Below are 22500 nucleotides of genomic sequence, written 5' to 3' on the forward strand. Positions count from 1 at the left end.
GGTCATTGATTTCACCTTACTCAGAATTATATGGTCATTGATTTCACCTTACCTAGAATTATATTTTTTCACTATGCAGATCGATGTTCTCTCATCCTAAAAGACGACACTAATAGCTGTTCCTCTTAGCCTTTCGTTGCTTGTTATTTTCATGCAGACTAAATACATAAGCAGACTTATAGTTTAATGAAAATTCTGAAATGAGGTTATGCTTACTATCATTAACTCTCCTTCGTAGAACAACATAGGACGATTGCGCGGTGACGTCACTCAGATACGAACGACTTTGGATCCGTTAGCAGTGAATGTGTCCAGGCTGAGTTCCTTAGCCAGCCTCGCTACTCCCGAAGGGACCCAGCGCGTTCAGAATCTACTCAACAGATTGGATCAACTTCAGCAGTCGGTAAGCATAACTTAATAATTGTGTTTTTTTTTTTTTTTTTTTTTTTTTTTGCAGAAAGAGTGATGCAAAAAGGGCTTAGCATTGCTACTATTTAAAAAGCTGATTTGGTTTTATCTCATTTTACTTTATAAAAGTTTTTTTTTTCTTTTTTTTTTGAGAGGACAATCAGTTGTGTGTGTTTTTCTAATTTAATTTTTTATTATTTTCACAATTGACCTTTTGATTATTTTTTTTTTTTTGCATTGATCCTATTTTAGGAGCTGATTTGTTTTTATCCCAACCTTATAAAAGGTATATTTTTTTTGAGAGGGCAATCACTTGCGTTTTTTATTATTTAATTTGTCAGGATTTTCGTAAGTGACCTTCTACGATTATTTTCATAATGTTAAATTATATTTATTTTAAACTGTTATACTAATTAATTTGTCATTTCCAATCTCCAAAGACTTTCTAATATCTGACCTCCCTCTCCAACAAGTATTTTGAGTTTAAATTGCACCAATCTATCTTGTTCAATTAAAAAGATTCTCACTGCTGAATTTTGTTGTCAGATCGTCAAATTTTGGCAACACCTCACGTCAACATTTCAGCTGAACATCCGCTCCTGTTTTTTTTTTTTCCTTTTTTTTTGTATGGTGCTTTTACGTTGCATGGAACCAGTGGTTATTCAGCAACGGGACCAACGGCTTTACTTGACTTCCGAACCACGTCGAGAGTGAACTTCTATCACCAGAAATACACATCTCTCACTCCTCAATGGAATGGCCGAGAATCGAGCCCGCGACCACCGAGGTGGGACGCCAATACCATACCAAACACGCCGCTGAGGCGCTCCCGCTCCTGTTTGTAATACTGTCCGCACGCTTCATGAGCTTCTTTTGTTTCTCTTCAGGAGAAGGAACGTGCCATGAACGACGATTTGCCTCTTTAATGGCATTATCATCATTTTTCTTATGATGAATTCATTAGTTAGAATCAATTTGTCCCGTATCCGCTTTGATACTCGGAGCCGTAATCGAGTAGTGGCATCAGGGCGGCTTGCTCCGAGTCGCTCACTTGAAGCACTGTAGACATTCCTGATGAGTGTCTGCGGCGTCCGTTCCGCCATTTAGCGGCGAACACTTCTATGCTTCTTACTGAATTCAACTTCATTCCCGCTTCCTTTCTGTAATATTGCCGTCCAAATTCTCTAACTTTTATCAGATCTTTGCCCATAATTTTCATTTATTTATATATTCATTTATTTTTTTTAGAGATCTATTTATATATTTATTTATTTTTTTAGAGATTTATTTATATATTTATTTATTTTTTTAGAGTCGTTTACATATCCGTCCAACCACCTCAGCGACTATTTTCAGATCTTTGCTCATCATTTTGTTTATTATTTATTTTTTATTTTTTTTAGAACCGTTTACATATCTGCCCAACCACCCCAGCTCATTCTTTTCACTGTATTAAACGCTGGGTGACCGAAACTGATTACTACAAAAACCCGTCAGTGGACCTCAAGCGGTGAACTGTAGGCATTACTTAAGGTTCTTAGCAGCGCGCCATCGGCCCCTAGCTGCAATCACTTTCGTTCCTTTTACTGTACCACCTTCCATATTCTCCTTCTTCAGCTTACTGTCCACCCCCTCGTAACACTTGATTCATAGCGCAACTGCTTTGCGTTTTTAATTTTCATTCAGTTTCCATTTCAGCCCTGAATGACCTCATAGGTCCCAGTGCTTGGCCTTTGGCCTAAATTCTTTATTCAACTGAACTTGATTACTACAAAATCAGTCACTCAAGAGATAGCTTCACCATGGGTTTGGGCTTACACACACACACACACACACACACACACACATGGATGTGTAAATAAGTATACGTAATTAAAACCGTAAAAGGCATTTATACTCAGGTGTGATCACAAACACACACACACACACATATTGATGTGTAAGTAAGTACAACATAAATATAATGGTAAAACGCATTCATACTCAAGTGTGACTTAAATATTTCCTTGGTTCCTTTTAGAGCGCCACTGACCTCCAGAGAATTCGGGACCTTTCGGACAACATCGTCCCACAGATCCGTCAGACAATCGCCGAAGTTCAGTCCCAGATCTCTGGCTTGCCCGAACTTGAAGACCGTCTAGCGGCTCTTGAAATCCAAGTGAACGAGACAATCACTGTGGGGGGCGGGGGTTCGTTGCCCCAAAATTTCCTGAGGAACTTTAGGAGGGTCAAAAGAAACGTAAGTTAACTTTTTTTTTTTCTTTTGTTTATTTTCCCAGGTTGGATGACTGCTGCAGGAAGTATAATAATAATAATAGTGATAATAATGATCAATTTCATTTTCAGCTCATGGAATAGGCTATACAAAGAATAGACAATAACATACACAATCTAGATACACAAGATATCATAATAACTTTCTAGGTACATAATTTAATTTATTTATTTATTTATTTTTTATTTTTTTTTGCCCAGGGTGGATGACTGCTTGAGGGAGTATAATAATAGTAATAATAATAATAATAAATTTTATTTTCAGCCCAAGGCCATTTACATGGAATATACAAAGAATAGACAATAACATACATAATCTAGATACATAACATAATAACAATCTAGGTACATAATTTATTTATTTATTTATTTTTTATTTTTTTTGCCCAGGGTGGATGACTGCTGGAGGGAGTATAATAACAGTAATATTAATAATAATTAGTTTTATTTGCAACCCAAGGCCATATAGATGGAATATACAAAGAATAGACAATAACATACACAATCTAGATAATTCATAAGATAACATGATAACAATCTAGATACATAAAATAACATGATAAAAAAACATTTGCAGCCACCGATCTGGAGAGGATATAAATGAATGAATGTCTTGTTATGCAAGAATCCAGCCAAATTTTCACTGCCTCAGATTTAAGCTGTAGACTATCCACTCTTGATAATACTGCACTTGTGAAGCCTATAGGATTCGTATCAGTTGCTTAACTTTAATTTTAATTGAGAAACTCTTAGTCACTTTCTGCTTCTATTGTCAAAGGTCACACATAAAAATGTCCTGCTTAGAGAGAGAGAGAGAGAGAGAGAGAGAGAGAGAGAGAGAGAGAGAGAGAGAGACTCCAGTCACTTTCTGCTTCTTTTGTCAAAGGTCACACATAAAAATGTCCTGCTTAGAGAGGAGAGAGAGAGAGAGAGAGAGAGAGAGAGAGAAGAGAAAAGAGAGAGAGGAGAGAGGAGAGAGAGAGAGAGAAACCCAGTCCACTTTCTGCTTCTATTTTGTCTAAAGGTCTCACATAAAAATATCCTTGCTAGAGAGAGAGAGAGAGAGAGAAGATAGAAGATCGAAGAGAGATAGAGAAAAACTCGCCAGTCACTTTCTGCTTCTATTGTCCAAAGGTCACACCCAATAAAAATGTCCTGCTGGAGAGAGAGAGAGGAGAGAGAGAGAGAGAGGGAGGAGATAGAGAGAGAGAGAGAAGGAAGAGAGAGAGAGAGAGAGAGAGAGAGAGAGAGAGAGAGAGAGAGAGAGAGAAACTCCAGTCACTTTCTGCTTCTATTGTCAAAGGTCACACATAAAAATGTCCTGCTTAAGAGAGAGAGAGAGAGAGAGAGAGAGAGAGAGAGAGATGTTCTACACCAAGGAATTAAAGATTGTAATTCTACGGGTAAAAGTGCATACATTGTATCCTCCTTAGGATACGTAAAGCATTGAGGGCATCATATGCATGTTGCTAAACTAAAAGCCTCAAAGAATTCCTCTTATTTCTTGCCAAAGTCCCTTTCGAATTTAGAGATTCCCTTTCACAACCGAACTGCGTTTTTTAAGGCAATTTTGTCATTTCATGAAAAGGCTACTTTTACTGAACTGAACAGTCTATTGGTCCACATTCGAGCATAGTTTCTGAAAGTGAAGTTTCATCGTTCCCTTACCTTTTTATATATGCGTACTTTATCGAAATGATTGTTTACTCTTTTACGCTATTTTGAATAAAAAGATTCCCCATTATTGTCTTCATCAAATATATACAATACTTGATTTGCTTTTTACGAGTAACTTTTTCAAATAATACACCACTACAAGTACTAGCCAGCTGCTACTTTAACATAGTCCATCAGCATTATCAAGGTAATTAGACTGATTATAAGGCCAAATAGATGTTTCTTTTACATAGTGAGTCAGCATTATGAAGGCAAATAGACTGATTATAATACCAAATAGAGGTTCCTTTTACATATTCAATAAGCATTATCAAGGCAAATAGACTGATTACAATACCAAATAGATGTTCCTTTTACATAGTCAATCATCATTGTCAAGGCAAATAGACTGATTATAATGCCAAATAGATTTTCCTTGTACATAGTCAGCATTATCAAGGTAAATAGACTGATTAGGTGCCAAATAGATGTTCATTTTACATAGTCAATCAGCATTATCATGGCAAATAGACTGATTATAATGCTAAATACATTTCCCAAACAGCTGAACCAGCTACAGAATAATTCGACGAAAACAGGTTAAAACAGTGAAAAATTTCCAAGATTTTATCACAAACAAATAATCAAACATATAATTTAACTAAAGACTGGACTCTTACTAACGGCATTCTGTTGCTTTCTGCCTTACGGTCAGTGTAAATCAAATGCAGCATTATTCAACCGCTTTCATTTTAAACGAACCCGTAGGGGGGGCTAGTACCCTAGTGCACGTCATGTGGTGCACTGTAGGTACTACTTAAACGATCTTTGCAGCGTCCCTTCGCCCCCTAGCTGCACACCCTTTCATTCATTTTACTGTACGTCCGTTCATGTTATCTCTCTCCCACCTTACTTTCCACCCTTTTCTAACAATTGTTTCATAGTGCAACTGCTTTTGAGGTTTGCCTCCTGTTACACCTTTCAAACCTTCCCACTCTCATTCTTCCTTTCAATTCTGATTGACGTCATAGGTCCCAATGCTTCTTGGCCTTAGGCCTGAAAAATTATATTCCTCCATTCCAAACTATCTCTTCTTCAAACAGCTGAGGCAACTGAAGGCGGAGCTTTTGGTCAACGAATGCAACAGCGGTCCGTGCCAGCATGGCGGCACCTGCATCGATGGTTACAAGAAGTTTACCTGCATTTGCCCCAAAGGCTGGGAAGGGGAAGACTGCAGCGAAGACTTCAACGAATGCGAGGAGTATGTCGGGACGGATATGGGCTGTCAGGTAAGACCTTGGCGGAACTACCCTGAATTGCATATTCTTTTAATGGTTATGGGCACTGATTGGGAGTCAGGAAAAGTAAGAACGTAGTTAACACGTCGGGTAAGACCTTGCGACGTACCTGAATTGCATATTCGTTTAATGGTTTATGTACATTGAACACTGATTGGGAGTCAGGAAAAGTAAGAACGTAGTTAACACGTAGGGACAGATATGGGCTGTCAGGTAAGACATTGCGACGTACCTGAATTGGATATTCGTTGAATGGTTTATGTACATTGATAGGAAGTCAGGAAAAGTAAGAACGTAGTTAACACGTGGGGACAGATATGGGCTGTCAGGTAAGACCTTGCGACGTACCTGAATTGCATATTCGTTTAATGGTTTATTTACACTAATTAAGAGTCAAGAAAAGTAAGAAAGAAGTGGAGAGTAGAGTAAAATTTCAGTGAGTAGGGTAAGCTCTTGTTCAATACTGTCCAAGCAGGAGTGACCTTGAAATAAACAAGCAAACAAGCCATGACCATTCAATGTCAGAATATGGTTTAGTAAAGGATGAAGGAAAAACTTGAATAATATTATACGTTTAGATAAAGGATGGCTATAGCTACTTTCTCTAAGTGTGTGGGGGGAGATGCTTGCATTATGGCGTCAGTGTTATGAAGGGAAATGATTCAAGACGCTAAAGTAAATTATAAAACAGACCGCTAATATGTCATAAACAAAAATCAAACACCTTCACGCTCAATAACATTCATACACACACATATACGTACATATATACAGGGTATCCATAAAGGCCCAGTACCATTACAAGTATTTATTGCTTAGAATGGCACTGGGACATATAATATATGTACGATTTATGAATATTTACACATTATGTCAGTAAATTCTTCTGTTAAAACAGGATACGTCTCAAGTGTAAAAGGCCCATTAAAACACATTGGTTTTAAGCTAAGGACTGTATTTCGGTTGACTGACGTCCACCCTTATCATTCATGACTTGATAAGGGTGCAAATCAGTTTACCGAAATATAGTCCTTAGCTTTAAACCAGAGTGTTTTAATTGGCCATTTATACTTGAGATTCACACATAGTACATGTATGTATGTGAGTATGTATGCAAATATAGTAGTAAACCAGTGTTTTAATGGGCCTCTTATAATTGAGATTTACACATGTATGTATGTATGTATGTATGTAAATATAATAAGATTATATCTCCCCGTCTTTGATCAAGAACGGAGCCACCTGTACCAACACCGACGGGGGATATAGGTGCTCCTGCCCCCCCGGGTGGTTTGGCGTCCGCTGTACCGAAAGGAACACGAATTGCTCGACCGGTTCCGGTACGGGTTTATGCGGACCAAACGGCATCTGCATTCCTTCTCCGAGGGGCCAGCATCCTTACTCTTGCATCTGCGATGAGGTTAGTTGTCGAGGAGGAATTCTCAATTGAAGAAAATTCCTCTGGTCAGTTTATAAGTTTCTCGGATCATTATTCAATTCTCAGGAATTGTATCGTCCATGAGCGGTGTTATGTTGTTTCAGATTAAGCTGGCCTTATGCCAGCACGGGCTCTTGCTCATAGAGCAGGCCGTAAGTCGGTGTTAGCAAACAGAAGATGATATATTCTTAAGGTTCTTTAGTCTAATTTTCCACTTCCATTATATACTTTCCTCACAGCAAAGACAGTATCTTATACAGTTTCATTAAGAAGATTACTCGGTCCGTAGTCAGTTCAAGATAAAATATTACTTCTTTTAAATGCCATTTTTTTTTTAAAAGATCCCAATTTTCTATACCCATAGGATTAGTAAAGTCACTACTGTCTTCACAGCAAAGACTGTATGTTATACAGTTTCATGAAGAAGACTACACGGTCTGTAATTAGTTCAAGATAAAATATTACTTTTATTAAATGCCATTTTTAAAAAAGAACCCGACTTTCTGAAATGCCATTTTCTTAAAAAAACCCGACTTTCTGTAAACACAGTGTTGGAAAATGGCACTACTGTCCTCACAACAAAGACAATATCTTATAGTACAGTTTCATAAAGAAGATTACACGGGCTGTAATCAGTTCAAAATAAAATATTACTTTTATTAAATAATTTTTTTTTTCATAAATATCCCGACTTTCTGTACCCACAGGGTTGGAAAAGTGGAATTACACGGCCTGTAATCAGTTAAAAATAAAATATTACTTTTATGAAATACCATATTTTTTAAAATATCCCGACTCTCTGTACCCACAGGGTTGGAAAAGTGGAATTACACAGCCCGTAATCAGTTCAAAATAAAATATCACTTTCATTAAATTCCATTTTTTTTTTAAATAGCCCGACTTTCTGTACCCACAGGGTTGGAAAAGTGGAATTACAAGGCCTGTAATCAGTTCAAAATAAAATATTGCTTTTATTAAATACCATTTTTTTTAATAAATATCCCGACTTTCTGTACCCACAGGGTTGGAAAAGTGGAATTACACGGCCTGTAATCAGTTTAAAATAAAATATTACTTTTATTAAATAATATTTTTTTTTATAAATATCCCGACTTTCTGTCCCACAGGGTTGGAAAAATGGAATTACAAGGCTTGTAATCAGTTAAAAATAAAATATTACTTTTATTAAATACCATTTTTTTTCTAAATATCCCGACTTTCTGTACCCACAGGGTTGGAAAAGTGGAACAAGCAGTCCAGCTTGTGTGGACGTTGACGAATGTACAGCTTCACAGCCCCGGTGTTCGCACGATCCACCTGTCCAGTGTGTGAATTTTCCTGGAGGGTTCTCCTGTGGTCCTTGTCCTCAAGGTTGGGTGATTTTCGACTTTGTATTCTCTCTCTTAGTTGCCAGTGACCTTAGTAGACTGGGATCCTTTTGATAAAAGTAACTGCAGTTGAGATTACATGTTGCATTTCTCTCTCTCTCTCTCTCTCTCTCTCTCTCTCTCTCTCTCTCTTTGTTCTCTGATGAAAGTAATTACTATTTAGATTATATAAGAGCATCTCTCTCTCTCTCTCTCTCTCTCTCTCTCTCTTCTTGAAAATATGCTTTTGTACGCATCTCTGCTCTCTTCTCTCTCTCTCTCTCTTCTACTCTCCTCTCTCTCCTCTATATATATATATTTATATATATATATATATATATATATATTGTATATGCACATATATATATATATATATATATATATATATATATATATATATATATATATATATATATATATATGTATGTATGTATGTATGTATGTATGTATGTATGTATGTATAACAGTAACATGTATTATAGAGCCATTTATCGAAAGTTATGGAATTGATAATTTATAATTTAGCTGATAATTCAGAGGAGTGCATAATCATTACCTTAATACTGCAAAAAAACATGTGTTCACAGAAAAAGGATTCATGTGTGAGTATGTGAGCACATAGCAGTTTCAAACCTACAATTTCAGGTAAAATTATACCTTGGTTTTATGAGCGATTTGAAAATAAGCAACTGAAATAATTGCAGGTTAGGTTAGCTATGCTGGTGCTTTTATTATATGATTTATATGAATTACTTGCATCGCGCACGTTGTGTGAAATGACGCGAAACATTCATTACAGATCTTGATACGCTTTTCATTTTCCTGTTCATGCGTCTGCATTTCTTCTCTTCATAGTTATTACCATATTTATTAGTTCCTCGCTGGACGAGTGGTTTTCGCGCTCGGCTGCCCATCTGGTGGTCCGAGGTTCGATTCCCGGCTTGGCTAACGCGGAATCAGAGGAATTTATTTCTGGTGATAGAAATTCATTTCTCGTTATAGTGTGGTTCGGATCCCACAATAAGCTGTAGGTCCCGTTGCTAGGTGACCAATTGGTTCCTAGCCACGTAAAAATATCTAATCCTTCGGGCCAGCCCTAGGAGGGCTGTTAATCAGCTCAGTGGTCTGGTAAAACTAAGATATACTTAACCATAGTTATAATATTTATGTATAAGGTTGTCCGTCGGTCTCTTCCTATCTTGTTAAATGTAAAAGCTCTTCTTAAATGAACAGTGTTTATAGGTAAAACCCATTCACTTTGAGACCATGATCTCATCTGGGTCTTTGTCTCTGTCTCTCAGGATACTCCGGCAATGGATTCTTCTGCAGCGACATCAACGAGTGTCTCTTCAGTAACGGTGGATGTTCTCCTTTCAGCAGATGTGAAAACATAAGAGTAAGCATTGTTATTATTATTATATTACTATCAATAAAAGCTTGATGGTGCACGCTACTCTGTGCTGGTACCCGGCGCTGTCTGTCATGTCTCCCCTACCCTCCCGATCCCCTATCTACCCAGCCCCAACCCGGGCAAAAAAACAGGTTTACAGGAGGAGGGTGGATGTGTTATGTCTCCCTTACCCTCCTAATTCCCTACCTACCCCATAACCCCCTTTTTCCTAATTTTAAACACACATTCCTCGCAGTCAATTTGTAATTTCATAGGTTAATTGTCTTTTTTTTAAATTAAACAGAACAATTTTAATGAATCTCTCAACTTTCCCAACTTTTCCAGGGTAGTCGTCGATGTGGCCCGTGTGCTTCAGGGTATACAGGAGACGGGGTGACCTGCATGCCCATCCCTAATCCTTGTCTAAATAACCCGTGTCATCCTTTGGCTACATGCAGTTACAATCCACGTAAGAGCTTTAATTATTCATGGAATTAACCATATACACACACACACACTCTTTATATATATACAGGCAGCCTCTGGTTACTGGGCTCGGTTATTGGCGACGCGGTTTTATGGCGCTCGTCTAGCCCCATAAAATCGGCGATTTATGGCGCCATAACAGGCTGAGTTCCGGTTATTGGCGCCATAACATAGCTAACATAGGCGCCAAAATGGGGCATATGGTGCCATAAATCGCTGAGTTTCAGTTAATGGTGGATTTTGCTTATTGGCACCCCCTCAGGAATGGAACACCCCGCCGATAACCGGGGACTGCCTGTATATATATATATATATATATATATATATATATATATATATATATATATATGACTATTTTTGTCAGCTGTATGACAGATACTGCTTGGTCAAATAAAATGAGTTATACCTAAATTATATTATTGTCCCTGAACAATATTTACCCTTTGGTTACGCCACTGTACTGTCTGCATTTTCAGAATGTCATCGTCTTACTACCAGTGCATCTGTCCGCCTGGGTACCAGGGTAGTGGCATGGGATTCAATGGCTGTGTACCATCGGGGACTGGGGGAGGAACAGCAGGGGGAGGAGGAGGAGGTCAAGTTCAACCTACAAATTGGTGTGCAAACAACCCTGTAGGAATGTGGTACTTGCACTCAGTACCCTGGGTCTTACATTACAAATTGTATTTGTCTCCCTGGTTATACAGGTAAGAGGTTCAAACATGCAGTATTATTATTATTATTATTATTATTATTATTATTATATTATTATTATTATTATTATTAATTATTATTTTTATTTTTTTTTTTTTGCTCTATCACAGTCCTCCAATTCGACTGGGTGGTATTATAGTGTGGGGTTCCGGGTTGCATCCTGCCTCCTTAGGAGTCCATCACTTTTCTTACTATGTGTGCCGTTTCTAGGATCACACTCTTCTGCATTAGTCCTGGAGCTACTTCAGCCTCTAGTTTTTCTAGATTCCTTTTCAGGGATCTTGGGATCGTGCCTAGTGCTCCTATGATTATGGGTACGATTTCCACTGGCATATCCCATATCCTTCTTATTTCTATTTTCAGATCTTGATACTTATCCATTTTTTCCCTCTCTTTCTCTTCAACTCTGGTGTCCCATGGTATTGCGACATCAATGAGTGATACTTTCTTCTTTACTTTGTTAATCAACGTCACGTCTGGTCTGTTTGCACGTATCACCCTATCCGTTCTGATACCATAGTCCCAGAGGATCTTTGCCTGATCGTTTTCTATTACTCCTTCAGGTTGGTGCTCGTACCACTTATTACTGCAAGGTAGCTGATGTTTCTTGCACAGGCTCCAGTGGAGTGCTTTTGCCACTGAATCATGCCTCTTTTTGTACTGGTTCTGTGCAAGTGCCGGGCATTCGCTTGCTATGTGGTTTATGGTTTCATTTTTCGTATTGCACTTCCTACATATGGGAGAGATGTTATTTCCGTCTATCGTTCTTTGAACATATCTGGTTCTTAGAGCCTGATCTTGTGCCGCTGTTATCATTCCTTCAGTTTCCTTCTTTAGCTCTCCCCTCTGTAGCCATTGCCAATTGTCGTCGCTGGCTAGTTCTTTAGTCTGTCTCATGTATTGTCCGTGCATTGGTTTGTTGTGAAAACAGTCCTCTGTCTGTCTATCATTCTCCTGTCTCTGTATATTTTCCTGGGTCTTCGTCTACTTTTATTAGTCCTTCTTCCATGCACTCTTGAGCCACTCGTCTTCACTGGTTTTCAGATATTGCCCCAGTGCTCTGTTTTCGATGTTGACGCAGTCCTCTATACTTAGTAGTCCTCTCCCTCCTTCCTTTCGTGTTATGTATAGTCTGTCCGTATTTGCTCTTGGGTGTAGTGCTTTGTGTATTGTCATATGTTTCCTGGTTTTCTGATCTATGCTGCGGAGTTCTGCCTTCGTCCATTCACTATTCCTGCGCTGTATCTGATTACTGGCACTGCCCATGTGTTTATGGCTTTTATCATATTTCCGGCGTTTGAGTTTTGACTTGATTATCGCCTTGAGTCTCTGCATATATTCTTTCCTGATCGTGTCCTTCATCTCTTGGTGTTTTATATCCCCTCCTTCCATTATTCCCAGGTATTTGTATCTTGTCTCATCTATGTGTTTGATGTTGCTCCCATCTGGTAGCTTTATCCCTTCAGTTCTCGTTACTTTGCCTTTTTGTATGTTGACTAAGGCACATTTTTCTATTCCAAACTCCATTCTGATGTCCCCAGATTTATTTTATTATTAATTATTATTATTATTATTACTTATTATTTGGTTCCAGATATATTTTATTATTAATTATTATTTATTATTATTATTATTATTATTATTATTTGTTCTAGGGGGTCCACAATTATATAAAAGTTAAATGTTCGTGAATAACATATATAAACACTATAAAAGCTTTCGAACCCTTCTCTGGGTTCATCTTTAGTCCAAAATAAAAAGGGGTCCAAAAGCTTTTATAAAACATTTATAAATTACACACGAACATTCAACATTTTTATTATTGTGGACCCCTTGGAATATTGTATATACTCTCGTGATAGAGAGTTTTCCCAATTATTACTATTATTATTACAGTAGATGAAACCTACTCACATGACACAAGCACACCAAATGGGCCATTGACTTGAAATTCAAGCTTCCAAAGAATGTTGATTTCAACCTCCCACTGCAGACCCCAAACGGCTATTCCCATCGCCCTGGGGGAGGCGCGAACCCGCAACATCTGAGTGGCATGCCACTATGGTAACATGCGCTCTCTAGGGTCCTGATATTGTCTTAAAATATTTTGAAGATTAAGAATGTTTGAAGTAGTCGCTCATAATATAAAAAACAATAAATATAAGGATAAGAACGCTTCAGTTCCTTGTACGTTTTTTCTTATATAACTGAGGAACCCAGTGACATTGCGCAATCTTGATTCTTAAAAGTAGCCTAAAAATGAATAGCACTTGCTCTAGGCCACCATACCAACCTCTGCCATTTCTCCACTCTGCCAGCGTGGAACCAGAACCAGAGGAATTTGTTTCTGGTGATTTCTCGATACAATGTGGTTCGGATCCCACAGTGAGCTGTAGGTCTCGTTGCTAGGTAACCAACTGGTTACCTAGCCACGTAAAAGTACCTAATCCTCAGGGCTAGCCCTAGGAGAGATGCTAAGCAGCTCAGTGGACTGGTTAAACTAAGATATATTGAATTAGGAAAATGAGAAGTTCCAAGACAGCAGATGTTTTTTATAACCTGACACAGTTTGGCGTAAAAGCTTTAAAAAATCATTACACTCACGTCGGGTATTTTAAATATACATTTCTACTGAGTTTCCACATGACTGGTCTGTGGGGAGTATCCGTGCATTTGCAGACGTCATTGAAAACACTTTTTTTATCATTTGTAGGTCAAAACTGTGAGTTGGACATGGACGAATGTATGAGTCAGCCCTGCCTGAATGGAGGCACTTGCACTCAGGGACTGAACTCCTTCACATGCAGGTGCACGGCGGCTTTCACAGGAGATCGGTGCCAGACGGAGACTGAACGTGAGTGCTCTGTAATTAAGAGATGCAGGGTGTCCATAAAGTTCCAGTACCATTCTGGGCAATAAATACTTGTAGTGGTACTAGGACTTTATGGACACCCTGTATATCTGAGATATACAGGGTGTCCATAAATTCCCTGTACCATTCTGGGCAATAAATACTTGAAATGGTACTGGGACTTTATGGACACCATATACAGGTTGTCCATAAAGTCCCAGTACCATTACAAGTATTTATTACCTAGAATGGTACTAGGACTTTATGGTCACCCTGTATGTCTGAGATATAAAGGGTGTCCATAAATTCCCAGTACCATTCTAGGCAATAAATACTTGTAATGGTACTGGGACTTTAGGGACACCCTGTATATGTGAGATTTCTCATTGCGTTAATATAAAAAAAGTGAAGGAATAATATTAAAACAGAGATTGCTAGTTACAATAGAAAATCTTAACATGAACATCTTAAAAAATGTTGTAAATGAAAATTTACTTTTAACACTAATTTTTGACATTTCTACTTCTTCGTGTCGTCACAGCCACTTCCAACATTCCCTATAAAAAAATAATGCATTTAATCCCGCCATAGTGTTCACAACGATCATCTTTGTAAAGTGGAAATTCATTTTAGATGGCTGATAGAAGTACTACTTTCAATTTAGATGGCTGATAGAAGTGCTATATTACTTTCAGTTTAGATGGCTGATAGAAGTGCTATATTACTTTCAATTTAGATGGCCGATAGAAGCACTACTCTCAATTTAGATGGCTGATAGAAGCACTACTTTCAATGTAAATTGGTGATAGAAGTACTATACTACTTTCAATCTAGATGGCTGATAGAAGTACTATGTTACTTTCAATTTAGATGGCTGATAGAAGTACTATACTACTTTCAATTTAGATGGCTGATAGAAGTATACTACTTTCAATTTAAATGGCTGATAGAAGTATACTACTTTATTGACAACATTCCAGAATGCGGGGGCCGCCTGACTGGGAGTGAGGGACAGGTAGCCTACCCTGGAATTCAGGGTCAAACCTACGGGCACAACATAAGCTGTCCCTATGTGATCATCGTGCCGAACAACCAGGTCATCAACCTCACCTTCCATTATTTCCATTTGGAAGGCAGTGGGCGCAACTGTATATTTGACTGGCTTCAGGTAAGCAGTCCTGTCTGTGTAAGATTCTAGTCATGGAATGAGATAAGTTTGATTTAAACGTTCTAAAAAAAATAAAAGTTACGTGGATACCAATCATTATTATGTAGTGAATACCCGTGTGGATTTTCCATCTGAGTTTTCACTGGAAAAGAACTGGGGGTTAGTGCCGTCAGTGGACCTCATCCGGTGCACTGTAGGCATTACTTTAGGTTCTTTGCAGTGTGCCTTCGACCCCTAGCTGCAGCCACTTTCGTTCGTTTTACTGTACCTCGTTTCATATTCTCTTTCTTCCATCTTAGTTTCCATCCTCTCCTAACACTTGATCCATAGTGCAACTGCTTTGAGCTTTTCCTCCTGTTACACCTTTCAAACCTTTAACTGTCAATTTCCATTTCAGGGCTGAATGACCTCATAGGCCTCTGGCCTAAATTCTATATTCAACTCAACTCAACTTAACACGTGATCAATTAGGCAACTAGAACTAATCATAAATGTCAAAAGAATAAGACTAAAGCTCTTATTATACAATATTCTAATCCTCATTACGCTACTCTGAACAGATTCACGACGGGGGTAGTTCCAGTTCGCAGCAAATTGGTCGCTTTTGCGGCACAACTCTTCCGGGAAACAACGGTAGCATCATAAGCACTCACAACCGACTGTACCTTTGGTTTAGGTCAGATCATTCCTTGGCGGGCTACGGATTTAATTTCACCTGGAATGCTACTGATCCAGGTGAGTAGCATTCATAAGGAAGTGATAAAATGAGACATGAGTGAGAATAAATGATTTCAGGCAAACGGCACCATTACGAAAGAATGAGGAAGAAACGAAGGGCCATCAAAGATATATTTTTTTCATAAAATGCCTTCAAAAATGAGAAAGGATATATTTTTTCATAAAATGACTTCAAAAAATGAGAAAGAAATCACTCAAACTTTTCATTGCTCTGAGTATTGAAAACCCTATTTTTTCCCCACATTTTTTATGAATTTACGAGCTTTTAAATTCCAAAACTTCTTTAATGTTTTTGAAATCTTTATTTTTTTTCGTAGTTATTTCATTTCCCGTTCACCAGCCTGTTTCTTCGCTTACTATGGTGGAATAGGCTATTACGCATTTATAGAAAATACTTTCGTCTTTGTTATCTATATATGGAAGATAAATCAGTCTTGAAGCACGAAGGCATCGAGGAATAAAAGAGAAAAATGATTTAACTTTTATTTCAAATTTAACTGTTGAATAAATATAGTCACATTTTTGAATGTCTCGTTTTAAATATTGCTTTCAATTTTTTCTTTTACTTGTCAAAATTTTGCCGTGTATCGTTCCATCATTTATCTTTGATTGATACGTTCCTTTTTAAATACAGTATGAAAACTGTAATTCTAGTTAACTTACGGTGGGAATATGCATGTACGAGAATGACTTGAGTATCTTATTTCATTTGATTTCCATACTTATTTTCAGAGGCTCTCCTCTTTGGTCTCATTTTCTCTGTCAAATCTTCAGTTTTACTAAATGTAAACCCATTCATTACTAAATTATCTTGTGGAAGAATTAATATTCTTTGTAGAACTCCATGGTGAAAATGTAATTTAATAGAAAATTAGTTTCAACAGATTCAAAAATTCTAGATTTGAACCATAAACAGCCACTGAAAGGGGGTCTTTGAAAGCTTCGGTGTTATATCCATTAGTCTGGACATTTATCAAGTTTCCTGCTTTGCAGTTTGTGGTGACCACGTAGAAGGGCGAGAGTACGGATCCATCAATTCACCTGGGTATCCAGGAAGATACCCAATAAACCGAGATTGTTACTACACCATCCGCGTGAGGCCGGGAAAGAGAATTCGTTTCCACTTTGCCACTTTGCAAATTGAGCACCATCCCAACTGCAGTTTCGATTTTGTCGAGGTAAGGAGCGACTTAGAGTGTCTCAGTTACCTTTTTGTGCGTCTTTCATGTTTTTTTTAAACGACAGTTTAAAATGGTCAGTTTCGATTTCGTAGTCGAGGTACGAGTGACTTAGAGTGTCTCAGTTACCTTTTTGTTCGTTTTCTGTTTTTTTTAAACAACAGAAAAATGGCAGTTTCGATTTCGTCGAGGTAAGGAGTGACTTAGAGTGTCTCAGTCCTCGTCATTTTTTGTTCGTTTCCTGTTAAAACACAGAAAAAATGGCAGTTTCGATTTCGTCGAGGTGGGTGACTTAGAGTGTCCTCAGTTACCTTTTTGTTCGTTTCCTGTTTTTTTTTAAACAACAGAAAAATGGCAGTTTCGATTTCGTCGAGGTAAGGAGTGACTTAGAGTGTCTCAGTTACCTTTTTGTTCGTTTCCTGTTTTTTTTAAAAACAAAAAACAGATTTGGCATGTTTCGATTTCGTCGAGGTGGAGTGACTTAGAGTGTCTCAGTTACTTGTTCGTTTCTTTCCTGTTTTTTTTAAACAACAGAAAAATGGCAGTTTCGATTTCGTCGAGGTAAGGAGTGACTTAGAGTGTCTCAGTTACCTTTTTGTTCGTTTCTGTTTTTTTTAAACAACAGAAAAATGGCAGTTTCGATTTCGTCGAGGTAAGAGTGACTAGAGTGTCTCAGTTACCTTTTTGTTCGTTCCGTTTCCGTTTTTAACAACAGAAAAATGGCAGTTTTCGATTTCGTCGAGGTAAGGATGACTTAGAGGTGTCAGTTACCTTTTTGTTCGTTTTCCTGTTTTTTTAAACAACAGAAAAATGGCCAGTTTCGATTTCGTCGAGGTAAGGAGTGACTTAGAGTGTCTCAGAAAAAATTACCTTTTTGTCGTCCGTGTTTTTTTTTAAACAACAGAAAAATGCAGTTTCGATTTCGTATGACGTCGAGGTAAGGATGACTTAGAGTGTCCTCAGTTACCTTTTGTTCGTTTCCTGTTTTTTTAAACAACAGAAAAATGGCAGTTTCGATTTCGTCGAGGTAAGGAGGAGTGACTTAGAGTGTCTCAGTTACATTTTTGTTCGTTTCCGTGAAAAAATAAACACAGATGGCAAAAAGAGTTTCGATTTCGTCGAGGTAGAGGTGACTTAGAGTGTCTCAGTTTACCTTTTTTTGTGTTCGTTTTTCCTGTGTCAAACGAAAATGTTTCGATGGTAAGGAGTGACTTAGAGTGTCCTTTCAGTATTTTTGTTCGTTTCGAGGTAAGATGACTTAGAGTGTTAGAGTCTCAGTTACCTTTTTGTTCGTTTCCTGTTTTTTTTTTAAACAACAGAAAATGCAGTTTCGATTTCGTCGAGGTAAGGAGTGACTAGACTTAGAGTGTCTCAGTTACCTTTTTGTTCTATTTCCTGTTTTTTTTAAACAACAGAAAAATGGCAGTTTCGATTTCGTCAGTTAAGAGTGACTTAGAGTTGTCTCAGTTACACCTTTTTGTTCGTTTCCTGTTTTTTTTTTAAACAACAGAAAAATGGCAGTTTCGATTTCGTCGAGGTAAGGAGTGACTTAGAGTGTCTCAGTTCCTTTTTGTTCGTTTCCTGTTTTTTTAAACACAGAAAAATGGCAGTTTCGATTTTCGTCGAGGTAAGGAGTGACTTAGAGTGTCTCAGTTACCTTTTTGTTCGTTTTCCTGTTTTTTTAAACAACAGAAAAAATGGCAGTTTCGATTTCGTCGAGGTAAGGGAGTGACAATTAGTGTCTCAGTTACCTTTTTTTGTTCGTTTCCTGTTTTTTTTAAACAACAAGAAAATGGCAGTTTTTTTTCCGATTCGTCCGAGGTAAGGAGTGATTAGATGTCTCAGTTTACCTTTTTGTTGGCAGGTCGATTTTCGTCCGAGGTAAGGATGAAACTTAGGGTGTCTCAGTTTTTTTACCTGGCCAGTTTCGATTTCGTCGAGGTAAGGAGTGACTTAGAGTGTCTCCGTTACCTTTTGTTAGTTTCTGTTTTTTTTAAACAACAGAAAAATTTGGCAGTTTCGATTTCGTCGAGGTAAGGAGTGACTTAGAGTGTCCCTCAGTTACCTTTTTGTTCGTTTCCTGTTTTTTTTAAACAACACGAAAAAAATGCAGTTTTCGATTTCGTCGAGGTAAGGAGTGACTTAGAGTGTCTCAGTTACCTTTTTGTTCGTTTCCTGTGTTTTTTTTAAACAACAGAAAAATGGCAGTTTCGATTTCGTCGAGGTAAGGATTGACTTAGAGTGTCTCAGTTACCTTGTTGTTCGTTTCCTGTTTTTTTAAACAACAGAAAAATGGCATTTCGATTTCGGGGCGAGGTAGGAAAAAAGTGACTTTAGAGTGTCTCAGTTTACCCTTTTTTGTTCGTTTCCTGTTTTTTTTTAAACAACAGAAATAAAAAAAGGCAGTTTCGTTTCGTCGGTAGTGACTTAGAGTGTCTCAGTTACCTTTTTTGTTCGTTTCTGTTTTTTTTAAACAAACAAAAGAAAAAATGCAGTTTCGATTTCGTCGAGGTAAGGAGTGACTTAGAGTGTCTCAGTTACCTTTTTGTTCGTTTCCTGTTTTTTTTTTAAACAACAGAAAAAATGGCAGTTTCGAATTTCGTTCGAAGGTAAGATGGGACTTAGAGTTTTCAGTTACCTTTTTGTTCGTTTCTGTTTTTTTTTTTAAACAACAAAAATGGCAGTTTCGATTTCGTCGAGGTAAGGAGTTGACTTAGAGTGTCTCAGTTACCTTTTTTGTTCGTTTTCCTGTTTTTTTTTAAACAACCAGAAAAATGGCAGTTTCGATTCGTCGAGGTAAGGAGTGACTTAGAGTGTCTCAGTTACCCTTTTTGTTCGTTTCCTGTTTTTTTTAAACAACAGAAAATGGCAGTTCGATTTCGTCGAGTAAGGAGTGACTTAGAGTGTCTCAGTTTACCTTTTTGTCGTTTCCTGTTTTTTTTTAAACAACAGAAAATGGCAGTTTCGATTTCGTCGAGGTAAGGAGTGACTTAGAGTGTCTCAGTTACCTTTTTGTTCGTTTCCTGTTTTTTTTTTAAACAACAGAAAATGGCAGTTTCGATTTCGTCGAGGTAAGGAGTGACTAGAGTGTCTCATTTACCTTTTTGTTCGTTTTCCGTTTTTTTTTAAACAACAAGAAAAATGGCCCCCCCCCAGTTTCGATTTCGTCGAGGTAAGGAAAAGTGAACTTAGAGTGTTCAGTTACCTTTTTGTTCGTCCTGTTTTTTTTAAAACAACCATAAAAAGGCAGTTTCGATTTCTTTGTACAGGGGGTAGGAGTGTGACTTAGAGTGTCTCATTACCTTGTTTTTGTTCGTTTCTGTTTTTTTTAAAAACAACAGAAAATGGCAGTTTCGATTTCGTCGAGGTAAGGAGTGACTTAGAGTGTCTCAGTTACCTTTTTGTTGTTTCCGTTTTTTTTAACAACCAGAAAAAATGGCAGTTCGATTTCCGTCGAGGTAAGGGAGTTTTTTAAACTTAGAAGTGTTCAGTTACCTTTTTGTTCGTTTTCCTGTTTTCTAAACAACAGAAAAATGGCAGTTTCGATTTCGTCGAGGTAAGGAGTGACTTAGAGTGTCTCAGTTACCTTTTTGTTCGTTTCCTGTTTTTTTAAACAACAGAAAAATGGCAGTTTCGATTTTCGTCGGGAGGTAGGATTGACTTAGAGTGTTTCTTACCTTGTTGTTCTTTCTGTAAACAACAAAAAATGGGGAGTTTCGATTTTTCGTCGAGGTAAGGAGTGACTTAGAGTGTCTCAGTTACCTTGTTGTTCGTTTCCTGTTTTTTTTGTTTTTTTTAAACAACAGAAAAATGGCAGTTTCGATTTCGTCGAGGTAAGGAGTGACTTAGAGTGTCCTCAGTTTATTACCTTGTTGTTCGTTCCTGTTTTTTTTTAAACAACAGAAAAATAACGTTTCGATTTCGTCGAGGTAAGGAGGACCTTAGAGTGTCCTCATTACCTTGTTTGTTCCGTTTTCCTTTTTTTTTTTAAACAAACAGAAAAATGGCAGTTTCGATTTGTCGAGGTAAGAGTGACTTAAGAGTGTTCAGTTACCTTGTTGTTCGTTTCCTGTTTTTTTTAAACAACAGAAAAATGGCAGTTTCGATTTCGTCGAGGTAAGGAGTGACTTAGGTGTCCTCAGTTACCTTTTTTGTTCGTTTTCCTGTTTTTTTTAAACAACAGAAAAAGGCAGTTTCGATTTCGTTCGAGGTTAAGGATGAATTAGTGTCTCAGTTTACCTTGTTCGTTTCCTGTTTTTTTAAACAAAAAAAATTTTTTTTGGCAAAGGTTTCGATTTCGTTCAGGTAAGAAAAAGTGGCTTAAGAGTGTTTCAGTTTACCTTTTTGTTTCGTTTCCTAAAAAACAGATGGCGGTGCCGGATTTCGCGGAGGTAAGGAGTGACTTAGAGTGTCTCAGTTTACCTGTTTTTGTTCGTTTCCTGTTTTTTTTAAACAAACAGAAAAATGGCAGTTTCGATTTTGTCGAGGTAAGGAGCGACTTAGAGTGTCTCAGTTACCTTTTTGTTCGTTTTCTGTTTTTTTTAAACAACAGAAAAATGGCAGTTTCGATTTCGTCGAGGTAAAGTAGGAGTGGGTTTGAGTTCTGTTTATTTTCATGAAAAAAAGGCAGTTTGTTTCGTTTTTATCGAGTGAATATAATAATAATGTTAAGTTTACTTGTTCAACTGTTGATCTGTTTATGGGATTTGAGTAAAAAATACTTATTTGAATTATTATTTTTCAATAGTAACAACATGACAATTGGTTTTTATGTTCGTCGAGGTAAGATACGATTAATAATAAAATAATTAATTTTCTATACAGAGACCAATTTCGATTGTGTCGAAGTACAATATCTCGACTAGAATTCTTTTGTTAGAAAGATTCTAAAAAGTTAATTCAATTCTTTAAGGAACTGAATAAAGAAAAGCAATAGACATTAATATATTGCAAGCAGGAAAACACTTTGTTTAGGGTACATTTTTTAATTTTCCTTCAAAAGAAATGAAAATTGAATGAAAAGAATTAAATAGCATCTGAGATATAACGTAAATTGAGATAAAAGGTAAATTTCAACCTCTACACATAAACCCCTACATTATTATTATTTTTTTTTATTTTTTTTTTTTTTTTTTTTTTTTGGGGGGGGGGTTACGGAGGGCCTATCACAGTCATCTTATTCGAGTGGATGGTTTTTATAGAGTGGGGTTCCGGGTTGCATCCTGCCTCCTTAGGAGTCCATCACTTTTCTTACTATGTGCGCCGTTTCTAGGATCACACTCTTCTGCATGAGTCCTGAAGCTACTTCCACATCAAATTTTTCCAGGTTCCTTTTCTGGGATCTTGGGATAGTGCCTAGTGTTCCTATGATGGCACATCCCATATCCTTCTTATTTCTATTTTCATGTCTTGATACTTATCAATTTTTTCTCTTTCTTTCTCATCTACTCTGATGTCCCATGGTATTGCGACATCAGTGACTGATACATTCTTCTTGATTTTGTCAATCAACGTCACGTCTGGTCGACTGGTAC

The 22500-nt window shown here is 37.4% G+C and overlaps 1 protein-coding gene across 1 annotated transcript in view; it reads left to right on the top strand.

Moving 5' to 3' along the window:
- LOC135207051 (cubilin-like) overlaps positions 1–22500 on the top strand; it is a 252388-nt gene that overhangs the window by 154120 nt on the left and 75768 nt on the right. The window contains 13 exon segments of the mRNA XM_064238684.1: positions 239–403; positions 2429–2647; positions 5442–5627; positions 6868–7056; positions 8307–8445; positions 9743–9837; positions 10177–10298; positions 10791–10917; positions 10955–11024; positions 13745–13885; positions 14863–15050; positions 15611–15785; positions 16782–16966. Coding sequence (XP_064094754.1) covers positions 239–403; positions 2429–2647; positions 5442–5627; positions 6868–7056; positions 8307–8445; positions 9743–9837; positions 10177–10298; positions 10791–10917; positions 10955–11024; positions 13745–13885; positions 14863–15050; positions 15611–15785; positions 16782–16966 — 2001 coding nt within the window.

This window comes from Macrobrachium nipponense, chromosome 31 (genome assembly GCF_015104395.2).
Source record: "Macrobrachium nipponense isolate FS-2020 chromosome 31, ASM1510439v2, whole genome shotgun sequence".
Lineage (NCBI taxonomy): Eukaryota > Metazoa > Arthropoda > Malacostraca > Decapoda > Palaemonidae > Macrobrachium > Macrobrachium nipponense.